At 41.4% G+C, this 17,196-nt stretch overlaps 1 protein-coding gene across 8 annotated transcripts in view; it reads left to right on the forward strand.

Moving 5' to 3' along the window:
• Positions 1-4,198: 4,198 nt before the first annotated feature.
• STRADA (STE20 related adaptor alpha) overlaps positions 4,199-17,196 on the forward strand; it is a 29,667-nt gene continuing 16,669 nt past the window's right edge. For 2 of the 8 annotated variants that reach the window (XM_030843428.2, XM_060290474.1), the window contains exons 1-3: positions 4,329-4,582; positions 12,760-12,839; positions 15,692-15,749. In XM_030843428.2, the coding sequence (XP_030699288.1) occupies positions 12,804-12,839; positions 15,692-15,749 (94 nt within the window). In that variant the 5' untranslated portion in view covers positions 4,329-4,582; positions 12,760-12,803. The other 6 variants (XM_030843430.2, XM_060290475.1, XM_030843427.2 and 3 more) reach the window with 5 other exon arrangements.

Here is a 17,196-nt window from a genome sequence, read left to right on the forward strand (position 1 = left end):
ATCAAACCCGAGCCCTCGGCAGTGAAAGCGTGGAGTCCTAACCTCTGGACCATCAGGGAATTCCCACTAGTTAATTAATGTTTTATATTTTTAGAGCCCCATTATGTCATTGATGGGCTTCTCCCCAAAGTCCCCCACTAGAGTTAAGACACCATTGTCTCTCCTATGACTGAGAGGACAAAGAGAGGAGAATGTTGTTGACTGTCACACGTTGGAAAACCTGTCTTGTCCTCCAGTATTGTCTGCATTGCCTGGGCACTTAGCAATACCACAACAAGTGCTGGACTGGAAGATAGATAAAGACTTGGCCTTTAGTGCCAGCAAAACCAGTTACCAATCCTTTGACTTTGGGCAGGTCATTAACCTCTTTGAGTCTCTGTTCTGATCTTCCTTCTACAAAGTAAGGGAAGTAATTATTTTCTCTATCTACCTCACATTAGGTCAACACTAAGAGGTAATATATGTAAAATTCTCCTGTAAATGGTAGCACTTCAAAAAATGTATCATCTAGGCCTATTCTCCAAGTGGTGTATTTTTGCTTTATTCTGTTTTGCTTTTCTTTCTCTCAGTGAAAACCAAGCAGATCCTTCCAGAGTTCTCTAACTTTATCTGCAAAACTTGACAGGGTATTATTGGGGCGGGGGGGGTATAGTTTACAATTCTGTTTCCTTAATAATAGAAACTTTCCTTGTCAGGCACCAGATGTGAAACTCTTTTCTTTAGATGGAACTTAGACCAAAGAAAAACATTAATTGGCTTTCTCATTCCACCCATCCAATAGGAATTGGAAACGTGAAAATTACTTAGAGCAGTGTTGTACAAGGATCTAGTTTGGGTGTGAGGGATGAAATACTGTACTTAATCACCCCAGATTCTCTTTCCTTACTGTTCCTGGCTCCATGAATTCAAATTCATGCTTTGAATTATTTGAAAGCATGTAAGAGGGAGAAGACAGCTATACCCGTAAGAGTGGCTTCTGTTACACACTACTAAAACAATAGTGAAAATATTTTCTCAGTTTCTGGAGTTTGGTGATGGGCTAAAGATTTATTTGCATTTGGAAAAAAAGTGTAATGTTTTTATCTGTGTACAAGTTGAATGCCATCTTCTCAGCTCTGTGAACTGAGAAATAATACCAATTTCAGAAGAAAGTTTTTTGTTTTGTTTTTTTTTCCCTGAAAGGGAGAACTTTGTGTCTACTACTATTCTGCTCTTAATGGCTATTATTAGGTTATATTTTCATCTTTTAAAATTAATTGTCCTCTTTAATTTCACCTATTTTGCTTTTCCAAATAGTGTAACTTTTATTTATGTAAAAGACACCCAGGCCTTTTAAAATATTTAGTTCCATGGGAGTTATTTGGAGATCAGATAATATCATATCTGCCTAGGTTGTTTGTTGTATCAACTTTGCTTTCCTATCACATTTCCAACTTAAATGCTTAAATAGCTTTCTTTTGCCTCTTTTTCTTGCATGTTAACTGCATCACTTAGCAAGGTTGTAGCAAAGCTAGAATTGAAGCTATTTTCTGCTTCAGGAAAGAGCCCTGGGTTTGTGGGTAGGGACCCAGGTGCTGTCCTAGTGCTGTAACAAGTCTCTTTCCTTATCTATAAGTGGGCATCATCTACTCTGCCCTTTCTAAAATGCCTTTTCAGAGGATATTAGATAACATGCATAAAGTGCTTTGACATATAAAATGCTCTATAAATTAAATAATCCTGCTCAACTTGTTAAACTACACATTGTAAGCATTTCTAGCTCTCACTTGAGTATTCTAGGCAATTAGTTTTACCTTTCTCACAGTTAATTTATGTGGTATCTTAAAGAGGGCAGTGCACTCCGGGTGCTCAGAGTTAAAATAGCCAGGATCTTCAGTCCATCTCCATTCCTCCAGGCTTCAAGCAAGTTTCAGAAGGTTCCAGAAATCTTGGAGAGTCCCAGCCCTTATGATACAGAAGTGAAAAGGAATAGGGAGTTTGTACATCCTGTGACTCAAGTCAAAAGCAAAGCAAGGAGAAACTGAGTTTGTAAACTCTCAAAATTGACCTTTCATGACACCAGTTTTCTAAGTTATCTGGATTTTGGAGGCCCTTTTGTAAGGAAATTTGCTCCCTGAAACAGAGTCTAGGCCAAAAGTTTCTCAAAATATCTTTTGTGGGCAGTCCTGAAGATGATGAGATCTCTTAGCCCCCTTGACCAACTGACATCCAGTTAGAAAATGACATAGCTACTGGGCTGGACAGAACAAATGAGAAGTACTTACGTGTTTAAACTCCCCATTGTGGTGGCTGCATCAAGTCTGGCATCTTTCAGGCACTGACTCCTCTAGTATCCTTGATTCCCAAGACCACATGTGAAGAAGGTCTTTTCAAGAGAACATCGCAGGGGACGTCCCTGGTGGCACAGTGGTTAAGAATCCACCTGCCAATGCAGGGGACGCAGGTCCGATCCCTGGCCCTGGAGGATCCCATACTCTGCGGAGCAACTAAGCCCACGCGCCACAACTACTGAGCCTGCGCTCTAGAGCCCACGAGCAACAACTACTGAGCCCACGTGCCACAACTATTGAAGCCCACCTGCCTAGAGCCCGTGCTCCGCAACGAGAAGCCACCGCAATGAGGAGCCCAGGCACTGCAATGAAGAATAGCCCCCCCTCGCCGCGCACAGGAACGAAGACCCAACGCAGCCAAAAATAAATGAATAAAAATAAAGTAATTCAAAATAAAAAATTGCAAGGATTTTACTTCAATTTCTGCTACTATCTTGCTTTGTCCATTTACCGAGTTTGCAGCTAGTATCTTATTTGATGACAGAATAGTGAGGATACTGTTTTGGAATGTTAAAGCACTAGATAAGAGCAAAGTGATGTGTGTAAAATTCAGTGAGATCCTGAGATGCACTGGCAGAGTTCACATTCAGTTTCGGCATCAAATTTCCATCGGTCCCTGTTTGAATGGAGCGAACTTCTTCCCCATCGTGGAAGTGAGACCAGTATAAATCCGTGTCAAGGGTCGTAGCTGGCAAGGGCGAGTGTTCATTACTTGATGGCGTATATCCAGTTTTGGATCTAGCCCACCCCACCCCCGTGGGCGGAGTAAGTCACTGAAAAAAAGAAAAAAAAAAAAAAAAAAAACCAGTGTCGGGGGCTTCCCTGGTGGCGCAGTGGTTGAGAGTCCGCCTGCCGATGCAGGGGACACGGGTTCGTGCCCCAGTCCGGGAAGATCCCACATGCCGCGGAGCGGCTGGCCCCGTGAGCCATGGCCGCTGAGCCTGCGCGTCCGGAGGCTGTTCTCCGCAACGGGAAAGGCCACAACAGTTAGAGGCCCGCGTACCGCAAAAAAAAGAAAAAAATCAGTGTCGCAGAAGGAAGCCTTGCTCCATCCCTTACTGCTTCATCCTTTCTCAAGCCCTGCATGCCTTGGCTTAGGCTAGCTTCCCCAGCAAGGCAAACCTGACAGTTTTCTGCAAACAGAACATGTCTCTCAGAGTTGTGGGTAAGGAAGGATCCAGGACCAAAAATGTCCAGAGGGGGAAAAAAAGATAGTTGAGATATTTTCCTCCTTTTACCTAAGGTGGCACAGAGAAAGGGTGGGATTCCCCTTTGTAGCTTGTCAGTCTTGTGCCCGAGAGGCCAAAGTGAGGGGCATTTGAGATATCTTCAAGGAAACTGCGAGACTGATTTTCCCACTGAAGTCCTACCACACGAAAAAAAGAAGTTTAAAGTACTCAAAGTAGCCAAGTCAGCAGACAGTGTTGGTTTGCCTTATTCTAGTCCCCTTGACTCTACATTACTGAAATCATCCCACTGCCTTCCTGTTTCGGGGATGGAGGCTCTGGAGAGCCCTTTTCGGACCCCGAAGGCCACACCGACGACAAGCTAGGTCTTTGGCTTCCACACGCGGGGGGGGAACGTGTCCCCTCCGTTGGAGACCGAATGCCCTCAGGTATGCGCAGCGCGTAATGAGGTAACTCAGCACTGGAAAACCGCTCTCTGAGAGGCCGCTGCTGAGGGCCGGCCGCACCAGCAGAGATGCGGAAACCAGGAAGAACTTCCCCACCTGCCGGGCCTAGCGGGCCGGGGCGGGCCGGGGCGGGCCGGGGCGGGCCTTCCTCTCCGGCGCGGGGCGGGGCGGGGCGCGGCGGGGCGGGCGGGGCGCGGCGGGGCGGGGCGGTTCTCTACCAGCCCTCCCCGGGTCCCTCTACTGCGCATGGCACGTTGCGTACCTCCCTCCCAGCAACTGGCCTGGCGGCAACGCGGCCTTAAACCAAGGAGGCGGAGCTGAGATTGGGTCGAGACTGCTTGCTAACTCCAGGACCAGGTACCGGGCTGGCGGGGCCGCCTGGTGCGCTCCAGGGATCGGTCCCTCCTGCCCTGACGCCGATTCCATCTCCTCGGGGGCGGGCCTCCGGAAGAGCGGCCATCCTAAGCCCTCCCTCGCCTTCTACGGGCCCCTTTTCACCCGAATTCTCGATTCCCGCGATGAGGGGCTGCAGCCCGAGAGCAGAATAGGCTTGGGCCTGGCCCGGAGACACCGGAGCAGAGTTGCCGGGCTCCCTCTCCTCTTCCCCCCTCATTTTCAGGTGGGAAACCTGGGGCCCAGGTGGCAATTTGTCCTGATCTAGCAAAGAGGAGGCATATCCTAGGCTGCCCTCTCCCCGCATCCCCCCACCACATCCCCATCTCATCCCAGGCTGGAGAGCCAGGGGGTCAGGCCCTCGTAAGAACAGAGATCAGGTACTCCCTGAATCAGCCTAAACAGAGCTTCTGACTGTCTTGTTTTCCAAAATGTTTAAGTGCTCACAGTAGATTGGGGTGGAGATGAGGGGCGGGGGTAGGGAGGTGAGCGAGAGAGAAGGGGTGTGGTTAAATAAAATTGTTCAAGTTTTCAGGAAATGGGGAACTAACTTCTATGCCCAGCCTTCTGCTAAGATATCCTAGTATATTCTAACTTGACTTCTCCCAAAAGAGCAAAAGCCGTTCGAATTGATTCTTTTCTTATTGTAATATCTGTTGGGGTAGAACCGTATTCCAATATGTATTTGTGGCATTAAAACAGTTTTTCATTGATTGATGGATACTTTTCTTTAGAGACCCCCAAGACTGTTTCTTGTCCCTGAGAGTTGAAGAAACCAAATCTTTCCTGATTTTCAAATCTCCTCAGGCCAGGAGCCTATTCAGCCATATGTTAGTGCTGAACGGGTTAAATCTGTTGCCCCACCCCCACCCTTTAACTAGGTTTCTTAGAGGTACTGTGGCGCAAATGCAGTGTTTATAGTTGTCATCGCAGACATGGAGGAAGTTTAGAAAACCAGTGACAAAAATAGGGAAAAAAGGAAAAATCAAAGTAAATGAACTCCTTTCTATACCACTTGGCATCTGGTCAACCTCAATGTCCAATCAGGTGATGCTTTTTCAGTCATTATATCTTTGCACACACAGTCTTGACACTTCTCCCTAAGCTTCTCTATTATCACTCATGGTTTCTAGAGCACAGGCTTTGGAACAGACCTGATCAGTCCTCCACCACTTGCCTGTGTAACTTTGTTTTTTTTGTTTGTGTGTTTTTTATTTTTTGGCCATACCACACAGCTTGTGGGATCTTAGTTCCCCAGCCAGGGATCGAACCTGCAGTGGAAGTGTGGAATCTTAACCACTGGATCACCAGGGAAGTCCCATGCCTGTGTAACTTTGGGCATTTAACCTCTCTGAGTCTTAATTTCCTGATCTGTGAAACGAGGATCTATAATACTTGCTGTGAGCTGATCATGAAGCATTTAGCACAGATCCTGCCACATACTAAGTTCACATAAGTGTCTGCTGCTTTTATTATTTTTACCATTATTAAGTTAACAGATACAGGAGTGCCAATATTAAGTGTTGGTCACAGTAGCCCCTGGGAATGCAACAGTGAATGAAATGCATTCCCTGCCTTGACAGAGTCTCTCTTCTAGTGGAGGAAACTGATAAATAGGCAATTAAGAGAGTGGTAGGTATAAGGGTTGAATACAGAGGCCAGACATCTAACATGGGTAGGGAGGGGCGGTCAGGGAGGACTTCCTGTAGCACAGGACACCTGAGATGAGTAGTGAAGGACAGGTAAAAGTTAGCAGATTGGGAGAGTGTTAGTGGTCCACAAGGAGAAGCAGGATCGTTAATGTTTTTCCTTTGGGTTCCATTTCCTACCTGCCTTTCAAGCTGCATGTCCTAAATATGGACCTATTCCAAGGCTTACTTCCCAGCTCTCTGCTTTTCTCTCACCATTTTCTTCTTTAGTGAATTTTTGTCGCTCATATAGCTTTAGCTGCTAACTTCCAAGTCCACATAGCCATCTCTAACCCCTCTTTAAAGCATCAGTCTTTTCAGTACTTCTCTAACTGAATGCTATTTCTACTTGGGATATATAACTGTTTTCTCAACCTCAGTATGACCTAAAAACTCAAACTCATCTTTCCACCAAAACTTCCATCTCTGAGCTTTCCCATTTTGTCTTTGACACGCTACTCTTTTCCCAGTTACTTGGGCACACACAAAAAAAGTCGGAGTCATCAGAGTTGTTCACATTTAGAATGGGTTCCCTGATTAGGTAGTGAGTCTCTGGCATGAGAAGTTTTCAAGCAGAGACTAGATAACCTTATATTCAGGAGTTTTTTTTGTTTTGTTTTGTTTTTTTGCGGTTCGCGGGCCTCTCACTGTTGTGGCCTCTCCCGTTGCGGAGCACAGGCTCCGGACGCGCAGGCTCAGTGGCCATGGCTCACGGGCCCAGCCGCTCCGCGGCATGTGGGATCCTCCCGGACTGGGGCACAACCCACTTCCCCTGCATTGGCAGGTGGACTCTCAACCACTGCACCACCAGGGAAGCCCCAGGAGTTTTTAAAAGCAGTTCTTCCAAAGGGTGGAGGATAGGCTCGATGACTTATGGTGTACTAACTAAATTTCTTTATTTTTCCTTCTCCCTATCCATCTATTTCTTAATATTCCCTCTGCCACAGGCTCTTATCACCACAGATGTGGTCCAGTATAATTGTATTCTAACTGGCATTCCTTTTCTGGGTTATTTTCACCTCCCCCTCTCCCATCGTTTTGCAGATTAATATTCCTTAGAATGTTCCTTAGAACAAGGCTTCTCAAATGTCAATATGATGGTCCACAGATCAGCAACATTACCATCATATGGGAGCTTGTTAGAACTACCAGGCCCCACTTCAGACCTTCTGAATCAAAATCCGCATTTTAACAAGATCCCCAAGTGATTTACATGCACAATAAAGTTTGAGAGACACTACTGTAGACCACTGTTCTGTGTTTGTCACCTTTCTGTTCAAAACCTACAGTGGCTTCCTGCTGCCTGCTGAATAAGATCCGTGATCTAGCATGCACTTAAGGCCTGTTAATTGTTCTCATATGTGTGGAGTTCTGCTTCTGTAACTGCCCTCACATTAATTGGAGAGTATATGCAAAGTGCTGAAATACTGCTCGGCACATTTGGTCAGTCCTTCAGTATTACTGAGTGCCTCCTCTGTGCTAGGCGCTATTCTAGAAACCAGGAGATACACCTGTGGATATGTAAGCACTAAATAATCAGCAGCTAATACTATTTTATGCTTGGAATTCCCATTTTCTTTAAGTCCTGTTTGACATTCAAGCCCCACCTCTTCAAAGAAACTATCCAGGTCCACCTAGCTAACTGTAATCTTTCCCTTTGCTGAACTTCATAAAGTGTTGCCCATTTCTACTTTTGCATTCCCCAGACCTGCTGAATTAAAATCTTTGGAGGTGGGAGTTTGGGCGGGCATCCATAGATTTTTCTAACAACACAAATGAATTTGAAACACATCCTGATTTGGGAACCAGTGGTTCAGATCATTAGAGAAGCTGTTGAAGTGGCAGCCTAGAACCAGTTCTTGGGTCTCTCCAATTGGGCAGTTATATTTGTTTATACAGTGTTTTGGAATTGACTTTATTTTCTATTTCCAGAGCATAGATAATTCCTTCTGAGGATAAAAATCATCTCTTTATCTACATTAATATTCTCTTTCCTTTCTGTTGTAGACTACAGATGGACGTGGATGTTGTCTTCTCTTAAATTTCTTTGGCTTGATGCTTTGTGTTTAATGTTATTAGACAATGTGCATTCTAATAATCTTTTTTTTCCAAATTCAATCTATATTTTTACTATTTCGTAGCAGGATAAATTATTCTCAGCATGGTGGGGTGGGGCTTCTATACGATCAGTGTTGGGGTGAGAATAAATGCAATTTGGTAAAAATCTATAGATGATTTTGAAAGGCCTCCTCACTCCCCTGGATTGAAAACCATTGCTTCGATTTCTCTGAAGCTGTTCTAAGGACTTTTAGATTCTGTGCACCACACTAAGTCCCCACCCCCATTGCTGTACCACTGCCACAACCCCTCACAACCCTACCCTACCTTAAAGAAAGAAGGGAAATGTGGCAGGGTTTTTTCTAGATTCTTCAAAAGCATTTCTGAGTATTTATTTTAATCATTTTACTTTTAAAATCAACTTTATTCAGATGTAATTCACCTATAACAAAATACACTTTTTTTTTTTTTTTTGGTTTTTTTGGCTGCGCTGGGCCTTCTTGTGGCGTGCAGGCTTCTCTAGTTGCAGCGCACAGGCTCTAGAGCGTTTGGGCTCAGTAGTAGTTGCAGTGTGCGGGCTTAATTGCGGTATGTGGGATCTTAGTTCCCTGACCAGGGATCAACGGGCCCCCTGCATTGGGAGCGCAGAGTCTTAACCACTGGACCACCAAGGAAGTCTCAAATACGCCTGTATTAAGTGTACAGTTTGTTGAGTTTTGACAGATACACTCACATAACCACCATGCAATAAAGATACAGAACTTTTCCATCACCCTGAAAAGTTCTCATGTGTCTCTTTGAAGTTGGTCCCTCATCTCACTGTTGGTCCCAGGCAAGCAAGATCTGCTTTATGGGACTTCCCTTGTGGCTCAGAGTTTAAGAATCCAACTGCCAGTGCAGGGGACACGGGTTCGATCCCTGGTCCAGGAAGATCCCACATGCCACGGAGCAACTAAGCCCGTGCACCACAACTACTGAGCCTGTGCTCTAGAACCCGCAAGCCACAACTACTGAGCCTGTGTGCCACAACTACTGAAGGCTGCGTGCCTAGAGCCCGTGCTCTGCAACAAGAGAAGCCACCGCAATGAGAAGCCTGTGCACCGCAACAAAGAGTAGCCCCACTCACCACAGCTAGAGAAAGCCTGTGCGCAGCAACGAAGACCCAACGCAGCCAAAAATAATAAATAAAATAAATAACTTTATAAAAAAAAAGATCTGATTTCTGTTGCATTTTTACTTTTTCTAGAATTTCGTGTAAATGGAAACAGTATGTAGATCTGTGTCTAACTTCTTTCACTTAACATGAAATTGTTGCCTATATCAGTAGTTTGTTCCTTTCTATTGCTGAGTAGTATTACATTGGTGTATGTACCACATTTTAAAAATCCATTTACCAGTTGGCAGATGTTTGGATTGTTTCCAGTTTGGGGCTCTCGTGAATAATGCTTTTACAAGCATTCATGTACAAGTTTATGAGAAAATATGTTTTCATTTCTCTTGAGTAGATTACCTAGGAGCAGAATTGTTGGGTCATAAGAAGCTGCTACACCATTTTCCAGTGTGGCCATATGTGTTTGCATTCCCACCAGCAACGTATGAGAGTTCTGGTTGGTTGATATCAACACGTGGTATTGTCAGTCTTTATGTTTAGCCATTTTGGTGGCTGTTTAGTGGTATCTCATTGTTGGTTTATGAACATTTCCCTGATGACAAGTGATGTTGAACATCATTTCATGTGCTTAGTGGCCACTCATATATCTTCTGTTCAGATATGTTGCCCGTTGTTTAAGCTGAGTTGTCTTATTATTGAGTATAGAAATTCTTTATATATTCTGTATATAAAGTCCTTTGTAGACACACACACACACACATATACATGCACACACAATATGTTTTCTCCCAATCTTTTCATTTTCTTAGTGGTGTCTTTCAAAGGCAGACATTTTTAATTTTGATAAAGATCAGTTTATCATATTTTTTGTTTTATATTTCATGCTCTTGATGTTCTTTTTTTGAATCTCTACTTATCCCAAGATCATGAAGATTTTCTCCTCTGTTTTCTTTAGTAGTTTTAACTTTCTGTTTAGTTCTATGATCCATTTCAAGTTAATTTTTGTGTACGATGTAAGGTAAGGGTCAATGTTCATTTTTTCTAAACAGATATCAAGTTGTATCCAGACTGTCTTTCCCCATGAAATTACTTTGGCCATTCTTTTGAAAATTAATTGACCATATATGCATGGGTCTATTTCTGGATTCTCTTTTCTGTTCCACTGATCCATTTGTCTATCCTTAGACCAAAGTACACTGTCTTGATTACTATAGCAATAAAGTAAGTCTGGAAATCAGGTAATGTAAGTCATAACTTTCTTTTTCAAAACTGTTTTGGCTATTTTAGGTCTCTTGTATTTCCATGTAAACCTTAGACTCAGCTTATCAATTTCTTTTAAAAGTCTGCTGGAATTTTGATTAGCATTGCACTGAATCTGTAGATCAATTTGGAGAGAATTAACATCTTAATGATATAGAGTCTTCCAATCTATGAACATTGTGCAGACCTCTTATCTAGATCATCTTTAATCCCTCTTAGCAGTGTTTTATAATTTTAAACGTACAGGTCTTATCCATAATTTATTAAAATATTCCTAATTATTTTATGGTTTTGTAGGTATTATTGATGGTATTGTTTTTTAAATTTCATTTTCTACTTGGTTGTTGCTAGTATATAGAAATACAATTGCATTTTATAATTGACCTTTCTAAATTCATTTTAAGTATAATGATTTTTTTATAGAATACTTAGAGTTTTCTATGTATACAATCATGTCTACATAGAAAATCATAAAGAATTTTACATCTTTTCCAATCTATAAGCCTTTTATTTCTTCTTGCCTTTTTGCATTGGCCAAGACCACTAGTACAATGATGAATAGCAGTGATAAGAACATTCTTGCTTTCCTTCTGTCCTTAGAAGAAACTCATTCATTCTTTTTACTGTTAATAGATGTTAGCTATAAATTTTTTTTTAATTTTTTAATTTTATTTTTTTATACAGCAGGTTCTTATTAGTCATCAATTTTATACACATCAGTGTATACATGTCAATCCCAATCGCCCAATTCAGCACACCACCATCCCCACTCCCCTGAAATTTTTTATACGTATCTTTTAGCAAGTTGACTTGGTAAATTCTATTTCTATTCTATTCCTAGTTGACTATTCCCAATTGACTAAGAGGTTTTTTTTCTTTAACTTGTGGGTTAGTGTTGAATTTTGTTAGATGCTTTTTCTCCATTTATTGAAATGATTGTATTTTTACTTGCTTACTCAGTTAATAAGGTAAAATGACATCGATTCATTTTTTAAAATTCCTTAAAATTGGTTGTTCTTTATTTGCAAACAACTTCAAACAAAGACAGTTTTGTGTACATTGACTCATTTTTAAATGTTAAACCAATCTGTTATTCCTGAAGTAAGCCCCACTCGGTCATGATGTATTATGCTTTTAGCCATTCTAGATATAAATTCTTAACTATAAATAGCAAACATAAGATAAGATCAGGATGATATGAAAAAAGATACATTTGAGAAATGGCCAAAGCTCTTGGAAATGGGTAACAAAAATGTAAAACTTAGTAGAAAGGTTGGAAAATAAAGTTTGAAGACGTCTCCTAGAAAGCAGAGAGTTGTAAAGTATGAGTGAAATAAATACAAAATTGGGGGCTAATTCTAGCAGTACACCTTTAACTATTAGAGTTTCTGTTCCTATTTCTTGTCAAAGAAATGATATTCCCCAGAATTGGAAGCCCCAAATCTCCACACTATAAAGGCTGACTAAGTGCAACTGACTAAGCAGCTAGTCCAGACCGCAGCAGGATGGAGGGCCTCTGGAAGGCCGTCTCCAGGGGAAAATTGGAATGGATGAGTTTGAGTGTATGGAAAAACACACTGATGAGACTAATAGCAGAAATGTTGAAGTATTTGGAAAAGTTAATAGCTACATGGAAAAACAAGCAAGTGAAGAAATGAGGCCATTATTAACTCTAGGGGGGAAAAATGAGTGTATGGGGCAGAAGACGTGGTCACCTCTGTTTGCCTCAATGAAGAACCATGTTTGCATAGTCCTAGTAATGTAAATTTGGACTATTGTTTTAACCAAAATTTATGTCAGAACTATGTTGGGAGAATGAAGGCAGGAATGTAGGGTGCAGGAAGTTGATGTAGGAGAGCTTAGTCTTCACCTACCATGGTAGGAAGTTAGTAGATAAATGTCTAAAATGGATAAGTCATGACACATAAACAGCATTTAAGAATGATGATAAAAAGGAGGATAAACAGACAAAAGAATTGAAGGTAATTGCTTCTGCAGAGGGGTCAGTGGAGGGTTGGGTCATGAGAAATTTAAAGATTAATTTAAACAAAAAAACCCTATAAAAAACTTCTCTTACAGATATTGCAGTATTTCAGAATGTATTTGGCCAAAGTACATCCAGGTTTATTGTCACTTAAAGTTTCTCTAAACAAATCTTTAGAATCTAGGAATTTGTAGGTCTAGTGCAGTGCTTTGAATGGTAGACTCATAGTAGGTTTTTGTTAATCAACAAATATTTCTATAAAAGCAGATTTGACTAACTACCTGTGTCTATTTTCCTTTTAGGTTTAAATTTTTGAAATTGAAGTAGGTCTACACGTTAGGAACTCATGTCTTTTCTTGTAAGTAAACCAGAGCGAATTAGGGTGAGTGTTTCTCTTCTTCTGGCTTTACTATTTTTTATTTTCTGAAAAGCAGTGTGTTTGGCAGATATTGTAGGAGGTTTTTGGGGTTTTTTTTTATGTGATGTTCAGAATCATACAGAAGTGAGGGATGTAGAAAGTAAAGTAGGTATTGCAGCCTCCACTCCTAAGAAAAGAACTTGCAGGGACATCCCTGGTGGCGCATTGGTTAAGAATCCACCTGTGAATGCAGGGGACACGGGTTTGAGCCCTGGTCCGGGAAGATCCCATGTACCGCAGAGCAACTAAGCCTGTGTGCCACAACTACAGAGCCTGTGTGCCACAACTACTGAAGCCCGCACGCCTAGAGCCCGTGCTCCACAACATGAGAAGCCACCACAATGAGACGCCCGTGCACTGCAACGAAGAGTAGCCCCCGCTTGCCACAACTAGAGAAAGCCTGCGTGCAGCAGTGAAGACCCAACGCAGCCAAAAATAAATAATAAATAAATTTTTTAAAAAAAGAAATGAATTTGCAGGCAGAGGCTGGCCAGAGACATAGAATATACCCACCAGCTTGTCTGATAGAGGAGAAACAAGGTGGCTTATTTTATGATTATCAGTCATTCAACATTAAATGAGTTGCTGGCCCTTTTCAGTGTAGATGTGTACCTACTAATGATCTGCCTGTTTCCTACACATTTTCAGTGAGTTTGTGTGTGTGTGTGTTTGTTTTTTTTTTTTTTTTGCGGTACGCGGGCCTCTCACTGCCGTGGCCTCTCCCATCGCGGAGCACAGGCTCCGGACGCGCAGGCCCAGCGGCCATGGCCCACAGGCCCAGCTGCTCCGCAGCATGTGGGATCCTCCTGGACTGGGGCACGAACCCACATCCCCTGCATCGGCAGACGGACTCCCAACCACTGCGCCACCAGGGAAGCCCAGTTTGTGTGTTTTAAAAATCAGCATCGGACTTCCCTGGTGGCTCAGTGGTGGGGAGTACGCCTGCCAGTGCAGGGGACACAGGTTCGAGCCCTGGTCCAGGAAGATCCCACATGCCACAGAGCAGCTAAGCCTGTGTGCCACAACTACTGAGCCTGTGCTCTGGAGCCCGTGAGCCACAACTACTGAGCCCACATGCCACAACTACTGAGCCTGTGCTCTAGAGCCCACGAGCCACAACTACTGAGCCCGTGTGCCACAACTACTGAGGCCCGTGTGCCTAGAGCCTGGGCTCCACAACAGGAGAAGCCACCGCGATGAGAAGCCCACGCACCACAACAAAGAGTAGCCCCCGTTCACTGCAACTAGAGAAAGCCCGCTTGCAGCAACAAGGACCCAATGCAGCCGAAAATAAATAAATTAATTAATAAAAAAAAATCAGCATCAGATTGTAATCATTGGAACACTTTTTTGAACCCGGGCCCTTGGCAGTGAAGGCACGAAGTCCTAACCACTGGACCACCAGGGAACTGCCATCATAGGTTTTAATTGAAGGCTTTTTGAAAAATTTTATTACACCTGAGAACTTCACTAGCTAAAATGACCTCAAGAACAAATACTGGGTTTAGCTTCTTTACAAGCTTCCTGAATGATTTCCTAAAAAACTATCTTGTTTATTATCAAGTACTCAATTTCTAACTGCTGTAGTAATTATTTTAAAATTCTGTAACACTGTATGTGTACTGTGAGACATTGTGAATATACCACTTGCTTTTTTTTTTCTCTTTTGGCCGCACGGCTTGTGCGATCTTAGTTCCCCAACCAGGGACTGAACCCGGGCCACAGCAGTGAAAGCCTGGAATCCTAACCACTAGGCCACCAGGGAACTCCCTTAATATACCACTTTCTTTAAATATTAAGGTGTCAAATATATTTTGTGTTCCAGTGAATATAAATTTTTTATATCAATTTTTAAAATTTACAGTGTTCTTTTTTTAATTTGGAAAAAATTGATATAGAGAATGATGTTATAGTTTAAATTCATAGTCCATATTATGCAACTTATTTCTGAATGTTCCTTAATCTTCCTTTTTCTTATGTTTATGTGGTAAGAATAACTTATATTGGAAAGAGTAAACCTCTCTATTAATTAAGAGAAACAAAACAAAATCCCTCCTTAGCCTGAACTCTACCCAGTGGAAAGAATACCCCTAAGCCAAGCTTTAATACCAGCCCTTGAGTGAAATACAACCTTGATCCCATTGCTTTTATGTATGAGCTGCTTTTCTATTTCAACCTAACCTGATTCAGGTGAAACCAGACCGCTGATCGGTATGATGGAAATCCAATACTAGTTTGAAATAGTCCAGTAAAGTGAACCATAGATTAGTCATGCTAGTTTGGTCCTTGTAAACTTGGTAGAAAATGTAAACGTTGGTGATGTCTTTAGAAATCCTAGCGGATGAAAGAATATGCAGTTTGCTATTTCCTTTTACAAACTAATAGAGGCTTGTGAAAAACTGTTTCATCCCTATTTTCTGTGTGTGAATTCCAGTAGTTTTCAAATTGGCATTAATGATCCAAAGCATCTGTAATAGACAGCCACGGGATGAATAAGATGGAACCAAAAGGCACTTTTATATGTAGGAAGGACAAAAGCTTGCTTCATTATCAGGGACAGTACTACTTATTTCTCATCTGTCAGATTTAAGAATCGTTCATCAAATTAGGCAAAGAAGAATAGAGAAAGGAATTAATCTATTGTGTTCAGTTGATTTAAATCCAAGATTCTTTTCAAAACTTTTCCATAGAAATGTAGCTTAACTGTACTGCATGATTCGCTTTTTGTAGTTGTCTTTTTGTCTATCTAATGGCTGATAGTTAATTTTTTGTGGCTTGGAAGAAATACTAATTCTCTTTGGGGTTTTCCTCTTTAGCGGTGGGTCTCGGAAAAGTTCATTGTTGAGGGCTTAAGAGATTTGGAACTATTTGGAGGTAAGTACAGTATGGCATTTAGCCATCACTTCAGGATAAATATCGCTGCCTTTTTGTTGATTAAATCAATTTATAGAAATTAGCAATTTAAGGGCAAGTTGTTATATTTGTTTGGCTACAGCTGTTATATTTACTTGGCTCCTTTTTGAATCCATGCTTTCCCCAAAATTTGAGGACTAATCCGGCAGTTGTCCTTGGCCTGTCTTGATTGTTAGAAAGCCAGTATTTACTTAAAAGCACACGTGTTTCTTCTAAGTATTTGGCTATGAAATACATATTCTTAAAGGAAAAAAAGTAGGTGTTTAAAAGTCTCTAGCCTTGAAGATTTAAAAAATAAAATTATAGTCAGGACAAAGGTAGCAGTGATATAAAAGTTATGGTTTTTCTGATCAATCTAGTTGACTCATCTTTTCATGAGACTTAGAGACTAGAGAAAAAAAAAAATCTGTCAGGACAAAAATACTAACTTCCTATTGTAAAATCTAAATGTTGATTCAGAAGTAAAGTAGGTTTGCAATTTTGAGGTTTAACAAATCCAGGCACTCCCCTTTGGCTATTTTCCAACTGAGCTGTTTTGGGAACTGTGATCTTGACTTAAGGCAAGGAAAATTCTTTTTCTATAAAAATAATAGTAATAAAGCCCCTTTCTTTTTATCTGTACACCATGATACTCTCTTCAGCTCCTATAGCTAAAGAAATGGGTTATCAGATAGAGTGTGTTGGTTAACTGATCCAAACTACCTCGAGAGGCTTGAGTAATTGAAAACTCAAACTTGCTAGTGACTAGGTAGCACCTATTAATTTATTTTCCCTACTGCCACTCAAAGAACTTCTGGAGTTGAATTATTCATAAACTTTGTCAAAGGGTTTTAGAGAAGACAAATAAGAGTTTAGAAAAATGATGAGTTATTTTTGTTTTGGTTATAAAGAATAAAAGTAATCTGCACAGTAAAGGAAAGGCTAGTGGAACAAAAATACTATGTTCTGGTGCTATTCTCATTTTTTCCCCCAGCATTAAGGGCAATACAGTGGTTTAAAAGTAAACATTGGCATTGATGGAAATTGAGTTGGAAGTCCAGTTTACATTAATTAGCTAAAAATATTCCAGTTATGTGAATTAGATGAATGGATTTTGGTTTCAGTGTCTTGAGTGTAGGATCTCTGGATGTCTTTTGATAATTCCCTAGTCTCTGGTCTAAGGAGGATGAAGAGATTGTTCTGTATATTGTTTACAGCTTAATGAAGTGTATGTTACCAAGCTGATACAGCTTGGAATTTGCCTTCTGCTCTAAGAAGCCTTGGTTTGATTTCCTTTTACCTATTCACCTGGCTTATCTTTGACTTGTAAGAAGCCCCTCTTAAGCAGCCGCTCCTGCCATTTATATACCAGAAAACTGATGTCCATGGCACACACACAAAAATCTTATTTTGATAAATTGAGGCTAAT

The sequence above is a fragment of the Globicephala melas genome, chromosome 20 (genome assembly GCF_963455315.2).
Source record: "Globicephala melas chromosome 20, mGloMel1.2, whole genome shotgun sequence".
NCBI lineage: Eukaryota > Metazoa > Chordata > Mammalia > Artiodactyla > Delphinidae > Globicephala > Globicephala melas.